The sequence below is a fragment of the Coregonus lavaretus genome (genome assembly GCF_964263955.1).
Source record: "Coregonus lavaretus genome assembly, contig: HAP1_SCAFFOLD_4966, whole genome shotgun sequence".
Classification (NCBI taxonomy): Eukaryota; Metazoa; Chordata; class Actinopteri; order Salmoniformes; family Salmonidae; genus Coregonus; species Coregonus lavaretus.
The window spans coordinates 1-22,500 of record NW_028160565.1 but is presented as its reverse complement, the minus strand read 5'-3'; the positions used below and the strand labels follow the sequence as shown (position 1 = coordinate 22,500).

General features: G+C 43.1%; 1 protein-coding gene across 1 annotated transcript in view; it reads right to left on the bottom strand.

Annotated features, from left to right (window-relative positions):
• Positions 1-21,345, bottom strand: part of LOC311121672 (nuclear receptor coactivator 2-like) — a gene marked incomplete at its 3' end in the record, with an annotated part of 43,450 nt that extends 22,105 nt beyond the window's left edge. The window contains exons 1-3 of the mRNA XM_084196131.1: positions 21,234-21,345; positions 12,664-12,836; positions 185-285 (exon numbers count right to left, since the gene is read on the bottom strand). Of these exons, the coding sequence (XP_084052257.1) occupies positions 185-285; positions 12,664-12,836; positions 21,234-21,325 (366 nt within the window). The remainder of the gene's footprint in view (positions 1-184; positions 286-12,663; positions 12,837-21,233) is intronic.
• Between the last annotated feature and the right edge of the window lie 1,155 nt (positions 21,346-22,500).

The following is a 22,500-nucleotide window of genomic DNA, read 5'->3' as shown; positions in this document are numbered from 1 at the left end:
CTGTAGCTCGGTTGGTAGAGCATTGCACGTTTTTAGCTAGCTAGATACTTATGAGGGGTAGAAGAAAAGAAAAAAAGTGTCTGCATGTAAAAGCATGTGTTTTTCTGTCCTTGGCTGATATGGACTGCCTGGATATATAGGCAAGGCTAATTAGCCCAACGGTAGCAACATCGCTCAGACTCACCTCCAGCATCATTGGTCCGAGAGCATCCTTGTCGATGATGCTTTGGCCCGTCGACGACACGTCCGCCTTCTGTACCTCCTCATTGGCCGCGGCTGCTTTCTCTGTGGGAAAGACAACCAATCAGATTCAGATATCTTACCCTCTTCCCTTTCTACATGAGGAAGTCATCAACATCAGGAACCTTGAACTGAGCAGACAACATATCTAGAGGAGTCAACAGGTGTCCCAAATTTACATTTACATCATTTAGCAGACGCTCTTATCCAGAGCGACTTAGAAATTGGTGCATTCACCTTATGATAGCCAGTGGGATAACCACTTACAATTTATTTTTTATTTTTTATTTTAATTAAAATGTTTAGAGTATATTTTTATTTTTAATTTGTTTATATATATATATATATATATATATATATATATATATATATATATATATATATATATACACACATATATATATTATTTTTTATTTTTTATTATTTTTGTTTATGTATTTTTTTTATATATTATTTTTGTGGGGGTGAGGTAGGGGGGGGGGGGTAGAAGGATTACTTTTATACTATCCCAGGTATTCCTTAAAGGAAAATGGCACCCTATTTCTGTTATTTTTTGAAGCATTGTCACACACCAGACAGGTGCAGTGAAATGTGTTGTTTTACAGGGTCAGCAATAGTATTATGGAGCCACTGGAGCAAAATTAGGGTTAAGTGCCTTGCTCAAGGGCACAGACAGATCTTTCAAATTTGTCGGCCCGGGTATTCGAACCAGTGACCTTTCGGTTACTGGCCCAACACTCTAACGACTAGGTTACCTGCCACCCTATTCCCTATGTAGTGCACTGCTTTGGACCAGAGCCCTACCTGCCGCCCTATTCCCTATGTAGTGCACTGCTTTGGACCAGAGCCCTACCTGCCGCCCTATTCCCTATGTAGTGCACTGCTTTGGACCAGAGCCCTACCTGCCGCCCTATTCCCTAAGTAGTGCACTACAAAAAGGGACTAGGGTGTCATTTGGGACGCAGTCCAACGTAATGTTAAAGTGGATCCCCCCCAAGTTGTTCCTCCAGCTTCCTGCTCTTCCTACGTTTCACTGTTTAATAAAGAGATGAACAGATCTTCAAGGCAGGATAAATCTCTCCCATCTCTAATCCATCTCTTATACAATAATCTAATTAAAATGTCAAATGAGTCCGGATGTAGGCTATGCGATCCCGTTACTAATCCAGACCTTATCGGAGACATTCACCCTCAAATCCCTCATCCACTGACCTACACTGAGTCTACAAAACATTCGGAAGATTTCCATGACATAGACTGACCAGGTGAATCCAGGTGAAAGCTATGATCCTTTATTGATGTCACTTGTTAAATCTACTTCAATCAGTGTAGATGAATGGGGTGGAGACAGGTTAAAGAAGGATTTTTAAGCCTTGAGACAATTGAGACATGGATTGTGTATGTGTGCCATTCAGACGGTGAATGAGCAAGACAAAATATTTAAGTGCCTTTGAATGGAATCTGGTAGTAGGTGCCAGGCGCACCGGTTTGTGTCAAGAACTGCAACACTGCTGGAGTTTTCAAGCTCAACAGTTTCCCGTGTGTATCAAGAATGGTCCACCACCCAAAGGACATCCAGCCAACTTGACAACTGTGGGAAGCATTGGAGTCAACATGGGCCAGCATCCCTTAGAAATGCTTTTGAAACCTTGTAGAGTCCATGCCCTGAATAATTGAGGCTGTTCTGAGGGCAACAGGGGGTACAACTCAATATTAGGAAGTTGTCCTTAATGTTTGGTACACTCACACAGCACGTGTCCCAAATGGCAACCTATCCCATATATAGTGCACTACTTTTGACCAGGGTCCATCGTGAAACCCATAGGGCTCTGGTCAAAAGTAGTGCACTATGTAGGAAATAGGGTGCCATTTGTGATGCTGCAACAAAGTTCAGAGTGGAGTTTCTTTGAAGTTACGATGACCATACCACTGTACTGACGGTATGAGATCAGTATGACCATACCACTGTACTGACGGTATGAGATCAGTATGACCATACCACTGTACTGACGGTATGAGATCAGTATGACCATACCACTGTACTGACGGTATGAGATCAGTATGACCATACCACTGTACTGACGGTATGAGATCAGTATGACCATACCACTGTACTGACGGTATGAGATCAGTATGACCATACCACTGTACTGACGGTATGAGATCAGTATGACCATACCACTGTACTGACGGTATGAGATCAGTATGACCATACCACTGTACTGACGGTATGAGATCAGTATGACCATACCACTGTACTGACGGTATGAGATCAGTATGACCATACCACTGTACTGACGGTATGAGATCAGTATGACCATACCACTGTACTGACGGTATGAGATCAGTATGACCATACCACTGTACTGACGGTATGAGATCAGTATGACCATACCACTGTACTGACGGTATGAGATCAGTATGACCATACCACTGTACTGTTAATAGGTGAGTGTTAGCCTCACTAACACTTTTATTAAAAAGGGCCTTTATAAATGATTATAAATGACTAAAGTGCAAAGAGAAGATGGGATGAGAAAGACAGAGAGAGAGAAAGTGGGGGAGAGAGCGACCCGTGTTAAAAAGGTTTGCTGCTACAAGGGACCTGGTTAAAACACATGGGGCCATTTAAAGAGGAGAAAGAAACCATTTAATGGCGGTTCAGTTTGAGAATGGCATTGTTATTCTCTCGCTCTCTCTCTCAAAGCATTCACGTGCATTGCATTGCCCAGACACAACACGTTGCCATGGCACTAACGGGGCACTTAGCAACCAGTGGGGTTAAAGGTCGGGGTAAATGAGTGTGTGTACACAGGATGCAGCTGTCACACGCATGGAGGCCAGCTCGATGGATGGTCAATGTCACCGCATTAAAAAGATCTCTACAGCCATTATGGGAAGATGGAGAACGTCATCCCTCCTCTAAGTGAGTAGACAACCTCTGTTGTCAGACAGGGGAATGTCAACGGTGCTGAACTCAACTGGCATAACAATACACTCCAATACAATACACTCCAATACAATACACTCCAATACAATACACTCCAATACAATACACTCCAATACAATACAATACACTCCAATACAATACACTCCAATACAATACAATACACTCCAATACAATACACTCCAATACAATACACTCCAATACAATACAATACACTCCAATACAATACACTCCAATACAATACACTCCAATACAATACAATACACTCCAATACAATACACTCCAATACAATACACTCCAATACAATACACTCCAATACAATACACTCCAATACAATCCAATACAATACACTCCAATACAATACAATACACTCCAATACAATACACTCCAATACAATACAATACACTCCAATACAATACAATACACTCCAATACAATACACTCCAATACAATACAATACACTCCAATACAATACAATACACTCCAATACAATACACTCCAATACAATACAATACACTCCAATACAATACACTCCAATACAATACACTCCAATACAATACACTCCAATACACTTATGGATGATATCTGACCCATGGGGCGGCGTGCAATTGGCCCAGCGTCGTCCAGGGTAGGGGAGGGAATGGCCGGCAGGGATGTAGCTCAGTTGATAGAGCATGGCGTTTGCAACGCCAGGGTTGTGGGTTCGATTCCCACAGGGGGTATGAAAAATATATATAATGTAAGCACTAACCGTAAGTCGCTCTGGATAAGAGCGTCTGCTAAATGACTAAAATGTAAATGTAATATCGAGCCGATTTATACAAGTTAGGTCAGTTCAGCAAAATGCCTTTTGAAGAGTATCCCACCTAAATAAAGGTCAGAGATGCCTGTATTGGTTTGCCCTCGCAGCAACATATGGAGTTTATAGGTGAAGAGTCAGTGTAATTCCTATCTACAGTTTATAGGTGAAGAGTCAGTGTAATTCCTATCTACAGTTTATAGGTGAAGAGTCAGCTAGGGCTGGGTGGGGGTGGAGGAGCTAGGGCTGGGTCTCTGTGTGTGTGTGTGTGTGTGTGTGAGTGTGTGTGTGTGTGTGTGTGTGTGTGTGTGTGTGTGTGTGTGTGTGTGTGTGTGTGTGTGTGTGTGTGTGTGTGTGTGTGTGTGTGTGTGTGTGTGTGTGTGTGTGTGTGTGTGTGTGAGTGTGTGTGAGTGTGTGTGTGTGTGTGTGTGTGTGTGTGTGTGTGTGTGTGTGTGTGTGTGTGTGTGTGTGTGTGTGGAGGTAGGGACGTATTAGAGTGTGGCACCACACCAGTTTGACGTGCGACCATATGGCAAAGAGAGACTGGTACACAGGATGAGCAGAGCTAGGGAACAGAGGAGAGAGAGCAGGAAGGGAGAGGAGGAGGGGAGAGGAGGAGGAGGAGGAGAGGAAGGGAGAGGAGGAGGGGGAGGGGAGAGGACGAGGAGAGAGGACGAGGAGGGGGGGGGGGAGGAGGGGAGAGAGGAGGGGGGGAGAAGAGGAGGGGAGAGGTGGGGAGGGGGAGAGAGGACGAGGAGGAGGGGAGAGGATGAGGAGGAGGGGGAGGGGAGAGGACGAGGAGAGAGGACGAGGAGGGGGGGGAGGGGGGAGGGGGAGAGAGGAGGAGGGGAGAGGGGGAGAGAGGACGAGGAGGGGACAGGACGAGGAGAGAGGACGAGGGAAGTGGATGAGGAGGAGGAGAGAAGAGGAGAAGAGAGGAGGAGGGGAGAGGAGGAGTGGATGAGGAGGAGGAGAGAGGAGGAGGAGGAGAGAGGAGGAGGAGTGGATGAGGAGGAGGAGAGAGGAGGAGGAGGAGAGAGGAGGAGGAGAAGAGAGGAGGAGGAGTGGATGAGGAGAGAGGAGGAGGGGAGGAGTGGAATCGTGAGGCACTAGTACGCTAGCAGCACACGTATATTTTCCACGGTGTGAAAACAGAGGAGGAAGAGTTGTCAAAGAGAAGCAGCCTGACACACACCTTGATGTGTGTTTCAGCAGGTCTTGGGCAGGTCCAGCAGACTCTGGTAAACCAGCACAGCGCTGCCCAAAGGTCCAGCAGACTCTGGTAAACCAGCACAGCGCTGCCCAAAGGTCCAGCAGACTCTGGTAAACCAGCACAGCGCTGCCCAAAGGTCCAGCAGACTCTGGTAAACCAGCACAGCGCTGCCCAAAGGTCCAGCAGACTCTGGTAAACCAGCACAGCGCTGCCCAAAGGTCCAGCAGACTCTGGTAAACCAGCACAGCGCTGCCCAAAGGTCCAGCAGACTCTGGTAAACCAGCACAGCGCTGCCCAAAGGTCCAGCAGACTCTGGTAAACCAGCACAGCGCTGCCCAAAGTACAGCATCATCACTCTCTTTCTCACTCACACACACACTTTCCTAGCTCCTCAACACACAGCATGTTATGTGCGTCATCTAGGTACATTCTTCTAATATGAACCATGGTGGATATAATGTGTAGCATCACAATATGTTACAGAACAGAACGGCTTCTTCGATACGTGACAGAGTGGTGTGTGTTTGTGTCAGGCTAACTGATGTACTCTATTTTTTATTTTTTTTATTTCACCTTTATTTAACCAGGTAAGCCAGTTTAGAACAAGTTCTCATTTACAACTGCGACCTGGCCAAGATAAAGCAAAGCAGTGCGATAAAAACAACAACAACACAGAGTTACATATGGGGTAAACAAAACGTACAGTCAAAAACACAATAGAAAATCTATATACAGTGTGTGCAAATGTAGTAAGTTATGGAGGTAAGGCAATAAATAAACCTGTCAATCTCCCTCTGCCTGGGCCTCCATGCAAGATCTCACCTCGTGGAGTTGCAATGATCATGAGAACGGTGAGGAATCAGCCCAGAACTACACGGGAGGATCTTGTCAATGATCTCAAGGCAGCTGGGACCATAGTGACCAAGAAAACAATTGGTAACACACTACGCCGTGAAGGACTGAAATCCTGCAGCGCCCGCAAGGTCCCCCTGCTCAAGAAAGCACATATACAGGCCCGTCTGAAGTTTGCCAATGAACATCTGAATGATTCAGAGGAGAACTGGGTGAAAGTGTTGTGGTCAGATGAGACCAAAATCGAGCTTTTTAGCATCAACTCAACTCACCGTGTTTGGAGGAGGAGGAATGCTGCCTATGACCCCAAGAACACCATCCCCACCGTCAAACATGGAGGTGGAAACATTATGCTTTGGGGGTGTTTTTCTGCTAAGGGGACAGGACAACTTCACCGCATCAAAGGGACGATGGACGGGGCCATGTACCGTCAAATCTTGGGTGAGAACCTCCTTCCCTCAGCCAGGGCATTGAAAATGGGTCGTGGATGGGTATTCCAGCATGACAATGACCCAAAACACACGGCCAAGGCAACAAAGGAGTGGCTCAAGAAGAAGCACATGAAGGTCCTGGAGTGGCCTAGCCAGTCTCCAGACCTTAATCCCATTGAAAATCTGTGGAGGGAGCTGAAGGTTCGAGTAGCCAAACGTCAGCCTCAAAACCTTAATAACTTGGAGAAGATCTGCAAAGAGGAGTGGGACAAAATCCCTCCTGAGATGTGTGCAAACCTGGTGGCCAACTACAAGAAACGTCTGACCTCTGTGATTGCCAACAAGGGTTTTGACACCAAGTACTAAGTCATGTTTTGCAGAGGGGTCAAATATTAATTTCCCTCATTAAAATGCAAATACATTTCTAACATTTTTGACATGCGTTTTTCTGGATTTGAAATTCACAAATGGACAGTACCAAAACAAATGATCTTATGATTCTGTCTACCTCGGTATTTGTAGTTGGAGATGCTTAATGTGAGTCTGGAAGGAGAGTTTACGGTCTAACCAGACACCTAGGTATTTGTAGTTGTCCACATATTCTAAGTCAGACCCACAGAGAGTAGTGATTCTAGTCGTGCGGGCGGGTGCCAGCAGCGTTCGATTGAAGAGCATGCATTTAGTTTTACTAGCGTTTAAGAGCAGTTGGAGGCCACGGAAGGAGTGTTGTATGGCATTGAAGCTCATTTGGAGGTTTGTTAACACAGTGTCCAATGAAGGGCCAGATGTATACAAAATGGTGTCGTCTGCATAGAGGTGGATCTGAGAGTCACCAGCAGCAAGAGCGACATCATTGATATACACAGAATAGAGTCGGCCTGAGAATTGAACCCTGTGGCACCCCCATAGAGACTGCCAGAGGTCCAGACAACAGGCCCTCCGATTTGACACATTGAACTCTATCTGAGAAGTAGTTGGTGAACCAGGCGGGGCAGTCATTTGAGAAACCAAGGCTATTTAGTCTGCCAATAAGAATGCAGTGATTGACAGAGTCAAAAGTCTTGGCCAGGTCGATGAAGACAGCTGCACAGTACTGTCTTTTGTTTTTTATCGATCGCGGTTATTACAGTGGGGGAAAAAAGTATTTAGTCAGCCACCAATTGTGCATGTTCTCCCACTTAAAAAGATGAGAGAGGCCTGTAATTTTCATCATAGATACACGTCAACTATGACAGACAAATTGAGAAGAAAAAAATCCAGAAAATCACATTGTAGGATTTTTTATGAATTTATTTGCAAATTATGGTGGAAAATAAGTATTTGGTCACCTACAAACAAGCAAGATTTCAGGCTCTCACAGACCTGTAACTTCTTCTTTAAGAGGCTCCTCTGTCCTCCACTCGTTACCTGTATTAATGGCACCTGTTTGAACTTGTTATCAGTATAAAAGACACCTGTCCACAACCTCAAACAGTCACACTCCAAACTCCACTATGGCCAAGACCAAAGAGCTGTCAAAGGACACCAGAAACAAAATTGTAGACCTGCACCAGGCTGGGAAGACTGAATCTGCAATAGGTAAGCAGCTTGGTTTGAAGAAATCAACTGTGGGAGCAATTATTAGGAAATGGAAGACACACTGATAATCTCCCTCAATCTGGGGCTCCACGGCAATATCTCACCCCGTGGGGTCAAAATGATCACAAGAACGGTGAGCAAAAATCCCAGAACCACACGGGGGGACCTAGTGAATGACCTGCAGAGAGCTGGGACCAAAGTAACAAAGCCTACCATCAGTAACACACTACGCCGCCAGGGACTCAAATCCTGCAGTGCCAGACGTGTCCCCCTGCTTAAGCCAGTACATGTCCAGGCCCGTCTGAAGTTTGCTAGAGTGCATTTGGATGATCCAGAAGAGGATTGGGAGAATGTCATATGGTCAGATGAAACCAAAATAGAACTTTTTGGTAAAAACTCAACTCTTTGTGTTTGGAGGACAAAGAATGCTGAGTTGCATCCAAAGAACACCATACCTACTGTGAAGCATGGGGGTGGAAACATCATGCTTTGGGGCTGTTTTTCTGCAAAGGGACCAGGATGACTGATCCGTGTAAAGGAAAGAATGAATGGGGCCATGTATCGTGAGATTTTGAGTGAAAACCTCCTTCCATCAGCAAGGGCATTGAAGATGAAACGTGGCTGGGGTCTTTCAGCATGACAATGATCCCAAACACACCGCCCGGGCAACGAAGGAGTGGCTTCGTAAGAAGCATTTCAAGGTCCTGGAGTGGCCTAGCCAGTCTCCAGATCTCAACCCCATAGAAAATCTTTGGAGGGAGTTGAAAGTCCGTGTTGCCCAGCGACAGCCCCAAAACATCACTGCTCTAGAGGAGATCTGCATGGAGGAATGGGCCAAAATACCAGCAACAGTGAAAACCTTGTGAAGACTTACAGAAAATGTTTGACCCGTGTCATTGCCAACAAAGGGTATATAACAAAGTATTGAGAAACTTTTGTTATTGACCAAATACTTATTTTCCACCATCATTTGCAAATAAATTCATTACAAATCCTACAATGTGATTTTCTGGATTTTTTTCTCTCATTTTGTCTGTCATAGTTGACGTGTACCTATGATGAAAATTACAGGCCTCTCTCATCTTTTTAAGTGGGAGAACTTGCACAATTGGTGGCTGACTAAATACTTTTTTCCCCCACTGTATATAATTTAGGACCTTGAGCGTGGCTGAGGTGCCCCCATGACCAGCTCGGAAACCAGATTGCATAGCGGAGAAGGTACGGTGGGAGGGGGGGGGGCATGTTGCAGCGGAGGGTGCAGAGCTGGTGGCCGGGGTAGGGGTAGCCAGGTGGAAAGCATGGCCAGCCGTAGCAAAATGCTTATTGAAATTCTCGATTATCGTAGATTTATCGGTGGTGACAGTGTTTCCTAGCCTCAGTGCAGTGGGTAGCTGGGAGGAGGTGCTCTTATTCTCCATGGACTTTACAGTGTCCCAAAACTTTTTGGAGTTAGTGCTACAGGATGCAAATTTCTGTTTGAAAAAGCTAGCCTTTGCTTTCCTAACTGATTGTGTATATTGGTTCCTGACTTCCCTGAAAAGTTGCATATCGCGGGGGCTGTTCGATGCTAATGTAGTACGCCACAGGATGTTTTTGTGCTGGTCAAGGGCAGTCAAGTCTGGGGTGAACCAGGGTCTATATCTGTTCTTAGTTCTGATTTTTTTGAATGGGGCATGCTTATTTAAGATGGAGAGGAAAGCACTTTTGAAGAACATCCAGGCATCCTCTACTGACGGAATGAGGTTAATATCCATCCAGGATACCCGGGCCAGGTCAATTAGAAAGGCCTGCTCACTGAAGTGATTTAGGGAGCGTTTGACAGTGATGAGGGGTGGACGTTTGACCGCGGACCCATTACGGACACAGGCAATGATCACTGAGATCCTGTTTAAAGACAGCGGAGGTGTATTTAGAGGGTAAATTAGTCAGGATGATATCTATGAGGGTACCCATGTTTTACGGATTTAGGGTTGTACCTGGTAGGTTCCTTGATCATTTCATCTAGTTTAGATTTTAGGATGGCCGGGGTGTTAAGCATATCCCAGTTTAGGTCACCAAGCAGTACGAATTCTGAGGATAGATGGGGGGCAATCAATTCACATATGGTGTCCAGGGCACAACTGCGGGCTGAGGGGGGTCTGTAGCAAGCGGCAACAGTGAGAGACTTATTTCTGGAAAGGTGGATTTTTAGAAGTAGAAGCTCAAACTGTTTGGGCACAGACCTGGATAGTATGATAGAGCTCTGCAGGCTCTCTCTTAAGTAATGTCAGCTTCTGTTCTGACACACACACACACACACACACACTTACGTTATATACAGTGCATTCGCAAAGTATTCAGACCCATTGACTTGTTCAACATTTTGTTAGGTTACAGATTTATTCTAAAATGGATTAAATATCTTTTTTTCCCCCTCATCAATCTACATAAGTATTCAGACCCTTTACTCAGTACTTTGTTGAAGCACCTTTGGAAGCAATTACAGCCTCAAGTCTTCTTGGGTATGACACTACAAGCATGACACACCTGTATTTGGGGAGTTTCTCCCATTCTTCTCTGCAGATCATCTCAAGCTGTGTCAGGTTGGATGGGGAGCGTTGCTGCACAGCTATTTTCAGGTCTCTCCAGAGATGTTCGATCGGGTTCAAGTCCAGGCTCTGGCTGGGCCACTCAAGGACATTCAGAACTTGTCCTGAAGCCACTCCGGCGTTGTCTTGGCTGTGTGCTTAGGGTCGTTGTCCTGTTGGAAGGTGAACCTTCGCCTCAGTCTAAGGTCCTGAGCGCTCTGGAGCAGGTTTTTATCAAGGATCTCTCTGTACTTTGCTCCGGTCATCTTTCCCTCGATCCTGACTAGTATCCCAGTCCCAGCCGCTGAAAAACATCCCCACAGCATGATGCTGCCACCACCATGCTTCACCGTAGGGATGGTGCCAGATTTCTTCCAGACGTGACGCTTGGCATTCAGGCCAAAGACTTTCATCAGAACAGATAATTTTGTTTCTCATGGTCTGAGAGTCTTTAGGTGCCTTTTGGCAAACTTCAAGAGGGGTGTCATGTGCCTTTTACTGAGGAGTGGCTTCCGTCTGGCCACGCCGCCATAAAGGCCTGATTGGTGGAGTGCTGCAGAGATGGTTGTCCTTCTGGAAGTTTCTCCCATATCCACAGAAGAACCCTAGAGCTCTGTCAGATACCATCAAGTTCTTGGTCACCTCCCTGACCAAGGTCCTTCTCCCCCGATTGCTCAGTTTGGCCAGGTGGCCAGCTCTGGGAAGAGTCTTGGTGGTTCCAAACATCTTCCATTTAAGAATGATGGAGGCCACTGTGTTCTTGGGGCCCTTCAATGCTGCAGAAATGTTTTGGTACCCTCCCCCAGATCTGTGCCTCGACACAATCCTGTCTCAGAGCTCTATGGACAATTCCTTCGACCTCATGGCTTGGTTTTGGCTCAGACATGCAATGTCAACTGTGGGACCTTATATAGACAGGTGTGTGCCTTTCCAAATAATGTCCAATCAATTGAATTTACCACAGGTGGACTCCAATCAAGTTGTAGAAGCATCTCAACGATGATCAATGGAAACAGGATGCACCGGAGTTCAATTTCGAGTCTCATAGCAAAGTTCTGAATACTTATGTATTATACTTAGGTATCTATTTCTTTATACATTTGCAAACATTTCTAAAAACCTGTTTTCACTTTATTATGGGGTATTGTGTGTAGATTGCTGAGGATTATTATTTTTTTAAAATCCATTTTAGAATAAGGCTGTAACGTAACAAAATGTGGGGGTCTGAATACTTTCCGAAGGCACTGTAAAGGTGATTAAACAACATGATCATTACACAGGTGCACCTTGTGCTGGGGACAATAAAAGGCCACTCTAAAATGTGCATTTTAGAATAGGGTGCCATTTGGGATGAGAGAGAAAGGGAGGGAGGGAGGGAGAATCCTAAGGAGGGAGGGAGGGAGGGAGAATCCTAAGGAGAGAGGGAGGGAGGGAGGGAGGGAGGGAGGGAGGGAGGGAGGGAGGGAGGGAGGGAGGGAGGGAGGGAGGGAGGGAGGGAGGGAGGGAGGGAGGGAGGGAGAATCCTAAGGAGAGAGGGAGGTATTGACAGACAGTAGGCAGGCAGTGTGTGCGTGTGTGTGTCATATTGCTCGCGATTACATAACCCTGGGCCTGAGTCACAAACAACCATCCTCGTAATGATCAGCCAGTCAGTCTGGCTTTGTCTGAACACTACTGCCTACCTGGCAGTACTTACCATTAAACACACAGACGCACACCTCAGCAGGTTTCAACGGAATATAGTAACAGTGAGTGGCCATTGATTTTGCATGGTGGGATGTTTGTGTTAAAAATATCTTGAAAACCCAACCAGCTCAATTGTAACTAAGAATGTATTTCTCTGCATTTACACAGGCAGTCCATTCTGATCTTTTGCCAATAATTGGTCTTTTGACCAATCAGATCAGATATTTTGCCAATAATCGGGCAAAAGATCAGAATTAGGCTGTCTGTGTAAATGCAGCCATTGGGTACTGTGACAACAGCAACGACAAAAATGGACCAATAAGGCAAGTATTTTATTCTAGTACAGTGTACCTTGCTCTTTGATCCGTCGTATCTGTTTGACAGTCTCCTTGAGGACGGCACATTTGTCCGGTTTGACGTTGAAGTTATCGATGTCGTTTAGGTTGGCGAAGATCAGCTCGGCCAGCTCCTCCATGTAGCGGTTCTCATGCTCACGGTTTCGCCTCTCATTGCTTCGTTTGGGGCTGAGGAGACGGAGAGAAGGCCAGCGTGAGACACGGACAGAGGTACGGACGGACAGAGAGACCGAGAGAAAAACAGAGAGAGAGAGTGACATGGAGAGAGGGAAAGTAGAGCAGAGAAGAGAAGCTCGACATTCGTGACTCTGTTCACACTGATAGCTAGCTGTCCAAGGAGTTACCTGTAGACTGATATAACCATATTTACAATTTGCAGGGATACTGGAGTATTTGAGGTAGATATGTACATATAGGCAGGGATTAGAAAGTTACTGGTAGCAGGATAAATAATTCTAATTATAATAATAATAGTAGTAAACAGTATGGCAGCAGCATAAGTGGTGGGTGTTATGTGTGGTGGTGGTGAGTGTGAGTGAGTGAGTTTGTAAGAGTGACAGTGTTCGGTGGATGTACATGTAAACAGGCCTGGAGAGCGACTGGTAGCAGGAATATATAAATACGTAGTAGGGCTGACCTCAATTAGTCGACTGGTCGATTGTTTGGTCGTTAGGCTGTTGGTCGACCGATATTGTTTTAGTCGAGCAGTAACAAATATATATATATATATATATATATATATATATATATATATATATTTGCACCCATCTCAGCGAACTAATCAATTGCAGAGGCCTAGACTAAAAGCCAATTTATGCTTGATTAGAAAATGTGGTCGGAGGCTCCATATGGAGGGTGTGACGCAATTGCAGAAGCTCCAGAGGCATGCAGGGGCCAAATTGAGCTCTGTACCGCATCGCCATGCGCCTCCCAAATTTTTTAAACAATGCGGAGGGCTCTGAATAGCTCCCCATTGACATGATTGGTTGACGGTAGGTGGTGGCGGTACATCTTGTATAAACACAAACTCACTTATTTGACAACAGCTCTGCAAAGCTCTGCAAAGTGCAAGAAGTAGGACTTCTGCTGAGGTCACGTCACCATAAATGCCAATGCAGACGTCGGATGCGCCCAGATGCACAATGCCCTTCTCTCTCCAGAATGTGCTATCTCCCGCCAATTTGTGCACATTAATTGTGTAAAATTGAGTGTGTTTGATTGTTAGTGTATATCAATGCCCCATTATATACAGTACCAGTCGAAAGTTTGGACACACCTACTTATTCCAGGGTTTTTCTTCATTTTTACTATTTTCTACATTGTAGAATAATAGTGAAAACATCAAAACTATGAAAGAACACTTATGGAATCATGTAGTAACCAAAAAAGTGTTAACCAAATCAAAATATATTTTATATTTGAGATTCTTCAAAGTAGCCACCCTTTGCCTTGATGGCAGCTTTGCACACTCTCAACCAGCTTCACCTGGAATGCTTTTCCAACAGTCTTAAAGGAGCTCCCAAATATGCTGAGCACTTGATGGCTGCTTTCCCTACACTCTGCGGTCCGACTCATCTCAAACCATCTCAATTTGGGGATTGTGAAGGCCAGGTCATCTGATGCAACACTCCATCACTCTCCTGCTTGGTAAAATAGCCCTTACACACCAGGTGTGTTGGGTCGTTGTCCTGTTGAAAAACAAATGACAGTCCCACTAAGCCCAAACCAGATGGGATGGCGTATCGCTGCAGAATGCTGTGGTAGCCATGCTGGTTAAGTGTGCCTTGAATTCTAAATAAATCACAGACAGTGTCACCAGCAAAGCACCCCCACACCATAACACCTCCTCCTCCATGCTTTACGGTGGGAAATACACATGCGGAGATCATCCATTCACTTACACTGTGTCTCACAAAGACACGGCAGTTGGAACCAAGAATCTCCAATTTGGACTCCCGACCAAATGACACATTTCCACCGGTCTAATGTCCATTGCTCGTGTTTCTTGGCCCAAGCAAGTCTCTTCTTATTATTGGTGTCCTTTAGTAGTGGTTTCTTTGCAGCAATTCGACCATGAAGGCCTGATTCACACAGTAACCTCTGAACAGTTGATGTTGAGATGTGTCTGTTACTTTAACTCTGTGAAGCATTTTTTGGGCAGCAATTTCTGAGGCTGGTAACTCTAATGAACTTATCCTCTGCAGCAGAGGTAACACTGGGTCTTCCTTTCCTGTTGCGGTCCTCATGAGAGCCAGTTTCATCATAGCGCTTGATGGTTTTTGCAACTGCACTTGAAGAAACGTTTAAAGTTCTTGACATTTTCTGGATTAACTGACCTTCATGTCTTACAAGTAATGATGGACTGTCGTTTCTCTATGCTTATTTGAGCTGTTCCTGCCATAATATGGACTTGGTCTTTTACCAAATCTTCTGTATACCACACCTACCTTGTCACAACACAACCAATTTGCTCAAACGCATTAAGGAAAGAAATTCCACAAATTAACTTTTAACAAGGCACACCAGTTAATTTAAATGCATTCCAGGTGACGAGTGCATGAAGCTGATTGAGAGAATGCCAAGAGTGTGCAAAGCTGTCATGAAGGCAAAGGGTGGCAACTTTGAAGAATCTCAAATATAAAATATATTTTGATTTGTTTAACACTTTTCTGCTTACTACATGATTCCATATGTGTTATTTCTTAGTTTCGATGTCTTCACTATTATTCTACAATGTAGAAAATAGTAAAAAGAAAAGAAAAACCCTTGAATGAGTAGGTGTGTCCAAACTTTTGACTGTTACTGTATAAATCACCACTAGTACATTTACCGTTAATTCCTATAATTTCTAATCTACAATGTTTGTTACTTTTGGTTACGGTAATGTATTTTAATGCATTCAATATTAATATTCCAGTCTTCCCGTTCTCATTGTCGGAGTGGACCCATTGTTTGCAGAGTGCTACACTTGTGAGAAACAAGTTTTGGTTTATTTCATTCCATTTACAAGTTGTCAATTTAGTCTTTGTCTTTTATTTGGAGCGCTCCTGTCAATCTTGAGTAAGGATGCGCACGCATAGAAGTAGGCCTATAGGCTACCTGGTCTGCGTGTAAATGCAGGCCTATAAATGTGCCCATTTGGGGATCTGATAGTATTTATGATTGGCTTAACGCACCACCACTAATGACCTGTGGAGCTTCTCAAAGTAATGTTTTCACCTCAAACAGCAATCAAAACAAAGTCTGTTTTTACATCCATTGAGAATTACAACAGTTCCTCAATGTATTTGAAAAATCTTTCCAGCTCTCTCCCTTTTCGATAACCACTCAGCATATAAAAAAGGGAACAACGTCATGCTCTGATCCAATGAAAACATCATAAAATAGGCCTACCTGATTACTTCTTATCAGTGCTTGACTTGGACTGAAATTGTTTCTGGTACACATTTTAGGTGCTGGTACTGTTTATATTTAGGTGCAGGAGCTCCACAATACTTTTAAGATAATATTATTTATTTTTATTATTATTATCTATTTGAGGTGCCGAGACTCAGCTCTGGTGAGCTCCTGCCCAAGTCAAGCACTGCTTCTTATCCCATAAATAGCTGTAGGCTGTTTATTTACATTATCCCTTCTTATTATGCAAATAGCCTACAGCTGTGTCCCTGAATATTTTATACAATGTTGCAAGTTAGCCAGCACAAGCTTTGGGCCGGACCCAAGTTAATAGATAATATTTTTCTTACATAGTTTTGCAATGGAAATTACATTTTAGGGTTTGTATCATTTTCATTTACATGACAATGATTTTGAGATAAAGACGTTATTACAAATGAATATCAAACTGTTTCACGAAAACCATAACTTGCACGCAGATCGGTAGAAATGGTAAGATAAATTGGCATTAAAGGTTGCCTACTCCTGTGTACCGACAACTTCAGGAGAGTAACGGCAGGATCTGCGAAAGCCTGCAGGAGCAAGAGGAGAATAGTTGGGTCAGGTTAAGGTTTTTTATTCTGTTTATCTATATCTCTGGCGCCCTCTTGTGGCATTTGTCTTATTTCATCAAACCGTAAGCTTTAAGCATCAGACAAGCTCAATGCATATACAGTGCATTCGGAAAGTATTCAGACCCCTTCTCCACATTTGGTTACATTACAGCCTTATTCTAAAATTGATTTTTTTTTTTTTATCCTCAATCTACACACAATACCCCATAATGACAAAGCAAAAACAGGTTTAAGGAATTTTTGCAAATATTAGGTATTTGCAAATATAAGTATTCAGACCCCTTGCTAGGAGACTCAAAATTGAGCTCAGGTGCATCCTGTTTCCATTGATCATCCTTGAGATGTTTTTACAACTTGATTGGAATCCACCTGTGGTAAATTCAATTGATTGGACATGATTTGCAAAGGCACACACCTGTCTATATAAGGTCCCACAGTTGACAGTGCATGTCTGAGCAAAAAACAAGCCATGAGGTCGAAGGAATTGTCCGTAGAGCTCCGAGACAGGATTGTGTAGAGGCACAGATCTGGTGAAGGGTACCAAAACATTTCTGCAGCATTGAAGGTCCCAAGAACACAGTGGCCTCCATCATTCTTAAATGGAAGAAGTTCGGAACCACCAAGACTCTTCCTAGAGCTGGCAACACGGCCAAACTGGGCAATCGGGGGATAAGGGCCTTGGTCAGGGAGGTGACCAAGAACCCGATGGTCAGTCTGACAGAGCTCCAGAGTTCCTCTGTGGAGATGGGCCAACCATCTCTGCAGCACTCCAACAATCAGGCCTTTATGGTAGAGTGGCCAGACGGAAGCCACTCCTCACTAAAAGGCACATGACAGCCCGCTTGGAGTTTGCCAAAAGGCACCTAAAGGACTCAGACCATGAGAAACCTGCTCCAGAGTGCTCAGGACCTCAGACTGGGGCGAAGGTTCACCTTCCAACAGGACAACGACCCTAAGCACACATTCAATGAAGGAGTGGCTTCGGGACAAGTCTCTGAATGTCCTTGAGGGGCCCAGCCAGAGCCCGGACTTGAACCCGATCGAACATCTCTGGAGACCTGAAAATAGCTGTGCAGCAACGCTCCCCATCCAACCTGACAGAGCTTGAGAGGATATGCAGAGAAGAATGGGAGAAACTCCCCAAATACAGGTGTGCCAAGCTTGTAGCGTCATACCCAAGAAGTCTCGAGGCTGTAATCACTGCTTCAACAAAGTACTGAGTAAAGGGTCTGAATACTTTGCAAAAATGTAAAGGAAAAAAAACGGTTTTTCTTTGTCATTATGGGGTATTGTGTGTAGATTGATGAGGGGAAACAAATCAATTTTAGAATAAGGTTATAACATAGCAAAATGTGGAAAAAGTCAAGGGGTGTGAATACTTTTCGAATGCACTGTACATGTAAACAGGAGTAATAGTGACCAGTAGCTGGATAAATAGATCGATACTAACGGTGATGGAAATCAACGAACACCAGTAGAGTGGTGGTAATAAATTAAATCAATAATTATTTTAGCAGCAGCGTAGGTGTGAGGATGAGCAGTAGTCGTTAGCCATTTAACAGTCTTATATCCAGGGGATAGAAGCTGTTTAGGAGTCTGTTTGTTAGTCGTTAGCCATTTAACAGTCTTATGGCCAGGGGATAGAAGCTGTTTAGGAGTATGTTTGTTAGTCGTTAGCCATTTAACAGTCTTATGGCCAGGGGATAGAAGCTGTTTAGGAGTCTGTCTGTCTGCGCCTTGACGCATCGGTAGCACCTGCGTCATACACCAATAATTAGAAAGCAGTAGATAGGTGACCGGAGCTATAATTATGACAGAACTATAGGGTTGGCAACCATCATAATCATGATCAGCCAGCCAGTCGGTCAGACAGCCGGTCAGACAGCCGGTCAGCCAGCCGGTTTAGTTAAATAATCAGGTCTGTCTCTTACCTAAGGTTTATAACTCAACTATTAGGCCTGCAGCAACATGATAGTACTGTGCAGACTTGGAGCAGTGTAAAGGCTCTAGCTTTTGAGTTGCCTATAGTAAAGTTAGAGTAAGAGCAAAGTAGTATAGTAGAGTTTAGTATAGTAGAGTTTAGTAAAGTAGAGTTTAGTAAAGTAGAGTACAGTTTAGTAAAGTAGAGTACAGTTTAGTAAAGTAGAGTTTAGTATAGTAGAGTAGAGTTTAGTAAAGTATAGTACAGTTTAGTAAAGTAGAGTACAGTTTAGTAAAGTAGAGTTTAGTAAAGTAGAGTTTAGTAAAGTAGAGTACAGTTTAGTATAGTAGAGTAGAGTTTAGTAAAGTAGAGTAGAGTTTAGTAAAGTAGAGTTTAGTATAGTAGAGTAGAGTTTAGTAAAGTAGAGTACAGTTTAGTATAGTAGAGTAGAGTTTAGTAAAGTAGAGTACAGTTTAGTATAGTAGAGTAGAGTTTAGTAAAGTAGAGTTTAGTATAGTAAAGTAGAGTATAGTTTAGTAAAGTAGAGTTTAGTATAGTAAATTAGAGTAGAGTTTAGTAAAGTAGAGTTTAGTATAGTTTAGTATAGTAAAGTATAGTACAGTTTAGTAAAGTAGAGTACAGTTTAGTAAAGTAGAGTAGAGTTTAGTAAAGTAGAGTTTAGTATAGTAGAGTAGAGTTTAGTAAAGTAGAGTACAGTTTAGTAAAGTATAGTTTAGTATAGTAAAGTAGAGTATAGTTTAGTAAAGTAGAGTTTAGTATAGTAAATTAGAGTAGAGTTTAGTAAAGTAGAGTTTAGTAAAGTAAAGTAGAGTTTAGTATAGTAGAGTACAGTTTAGTATAGTTTCGTATAATTTAGTATAGTAGAGTTCAGTAGAGTAGAGTTTAGTATAGTAAAGTAGAGTTTAGTGTAGTTTAGTAAAGTAGAGTTTATCAGAGTTTAGTATAGTTACAGTGGGGAGAACAAGTATTTGATATGCTGCCGATTTTGCAGGTTTTCCTACTTACAAAGCATGTAGAGGTCTGTAATTTTTATCATAGGTACACTTCAACTGTGAGAGACGGAATCTAAAACAAAAATCCAGAAAATCACATTATATGATTTTTAAGTAATTAATTTGCATTTTATTGCATGACATAAGTATTTGATACATCAGAAAAGCAGAACTTCATATTTGGTACAGAAACCTTTGTTTGCAATTACTGAGATCATACGTTTCCTGTAGGTCTTGACCAGGTTTGCACACACTGCAGCAGGGATTTTAGCCCACTCCTCCATACAGACCTTCTCCAGATCCTTCAGGTTTCGGGGCTGTCGCTGGGCAATACGGACTTTCAGCTCCCTCCAAAGATTTTCTATTGGGTTCAGGTCTGGAGACTGGCTAGGCCACTCCAGGACCTTGAGATGCTTCTTACAGAGCCACTCCTTAGTTGCCCTGGCTGTGTGTTTCGGGTCATTGTCATGCTGGAAGACCCAGCCACGACCCATCTTCAATGCTCTTACTGAGGGAAGGAGGTTGTTGGCCAAGATCTTGCGATACATGGCCCATTCCATCCTCCCCTCAATACGGTGCAGTCGTCCTGTCCCCTTTGCAGAAAAGCATCCCCAAAGAATGATGTTTCCACCTCCATGCTTCACGGTTGGGATGGTGTTCTTGGGGTTGTACTCAACCTTCTTCTTCCTCCAAACACGGCGAGTGGAGTTTAGACTAAAAAGCTCTCTTTTTGTCTCATCAGACCACATGACCTTCTCCCATTCTCCTCTGGATCATCCAGATGGTCATTGGCAAACTTCAGACGGGCCTGGACATGCGCTGGCTTGAGCAAGGGGACCTTGCGTGCGCTGCAGGATTTTAATCCATGACGGCGTAGTGTGTTACTAATGGTTTTCTTTGAGACTGTGGTCCCAGCTCTCTTCAGGTCATTGACCAGGTCCTGCTGTGTAGTTCTGGGCTGATCCCTCACCTTCCTCATGATCATTGATGCCCCACGAGGTGAGATCTTGCATGGAGCCCCAGATCTTGAACTTCTTCCATTTTCTAATAATTGCGCCAACAGTTGTTGCCTTCTCACCAAGCTGCTTGCCTATTGTCCTGTAGCCCATCCCAGCCTTGTGCAGGTCTACAATTTTATCCCTGATGTCCTTACACAGCTCTCTGGTCTTGGCCATTGTGGAGAGGTTGGAGTCTGTTTGATTGAGTGTGTGGACAGGTGTCTTTTATACAGGTAACGAGTTCAAACAGGTGCAGTTAATACAGGTAATGAGTGGAGAACAGGAGGGCTTCTTAAAGAAAAACGAACAGGTCTGTGAGAGCCGGAATTCTTACTGGTTGGTAGGTGATCAAATACTTATGTCATGCAATAAAATGCAAATTAATTACTTACAAATCATACAATGTGTTTTTCTGGATTTTTGTTTTAGATTCCGTCTCTCACAGTTGAAGTGTACCTATGATAAAAATTACAGACCTCTACATGCTTTGTAAGTAGGAAAACCTGCAAAATCGGCAGCGTATCAAATACTTGTTCTCCCCACTGTAAGTAGAGTTTAGTAGAGTTTAGTATAATTTAGTAGAGTAAAGTATAGTTTAGTATAGTGAAGACAGATGTTCCTACCTGGGACCCAGCAGGTCAGAGGAACATTCTTTGCGTTTCCTCGACTCGGCCCTGGCAGCAGGGTCAAGGGGGTTTTCACCGATGCCACTCATCCTCACTGCATATCAGCGTCTGTTACAGAGAACACACAGAACACAGTTTAGAATCATTTCACACAGAACAGAGTTTAGAATTATTTCACACAGAACAGAGTTTAGAATTATTTCACACAGAACAGAGTTTAGAATCATTTCACACAGAACAGAGTTTAGAATCATTTCACACAGAACACAGTTTAGAATCATTTCACACAGAACAGAGTTTAGAATCATTTCACACAGAACACAGTTTAGAATCATTTCACACAGAACACAGTTTAGAATCATTTCACACAGAACAGAGTTTAGAATCATTTCACACAGAACAGAGTTTAGAATTATTTCACACAGAACAGTTTAGAATCATTTCACACAGAACAGAGTTTAGAATCATTTCACACAGAACAGAGTTTAGAATCATTTCACACAGAACAGAGTTTAGAATCATTTCACACAGAACAGAGTTTAGAATCATTTCACACAGAACAGTTTAGAATCATTTCACACAGAACAGAGTTTAGAATCATTTCACACAGAACAGAGTTTAGAATCATTTCACACAGAACAGAGTTTAGAATCATTTCACACAGAACAGAGTTTAGAATTATTTCACACAGAAAATAGTTTAGAATCATTTCACACAGAACAGAGTTTAGAATAATTTCACACAGAACAGAGTTTAGAATTATTTCACACAGAAAAGAGTTTAGAATCATTTCACACAGAACAGAGTTTAGAATTATTTCACACAGAAAATAGTTTAGAATCATTTCACACAGAACAGAGTTTAGAATCATTTCACACAGAACAGAGTTTAGAATTATTTCACACAGAAAAGAGTTTAGAATTATTTCACACAGAAAATAGTTTAGAATCATTTCACACAGAACAGAGTTTAGAATCATTTCACACAGAACAGAGTTTAGAATTATTTCACACAGAAAAGAGTTTAGAATTATTTCACACAGAACAGAGTTTAGAATTATTTCACACAGAAAATAGTTTAGAATTATTTCACACAGAACAGAGTTTAGAATTATTTCACACAGAAAAGAGTTTAGAATCATTTCACACAGAACAGAGTTTAGAATTATTTCACACAGAACAGAGTTCACTTTTTCCACACTTTATTACGTCACAGCCTTACTCTAAAATTGATTAAATAAAATAAAATCCTAATTAATCTACGG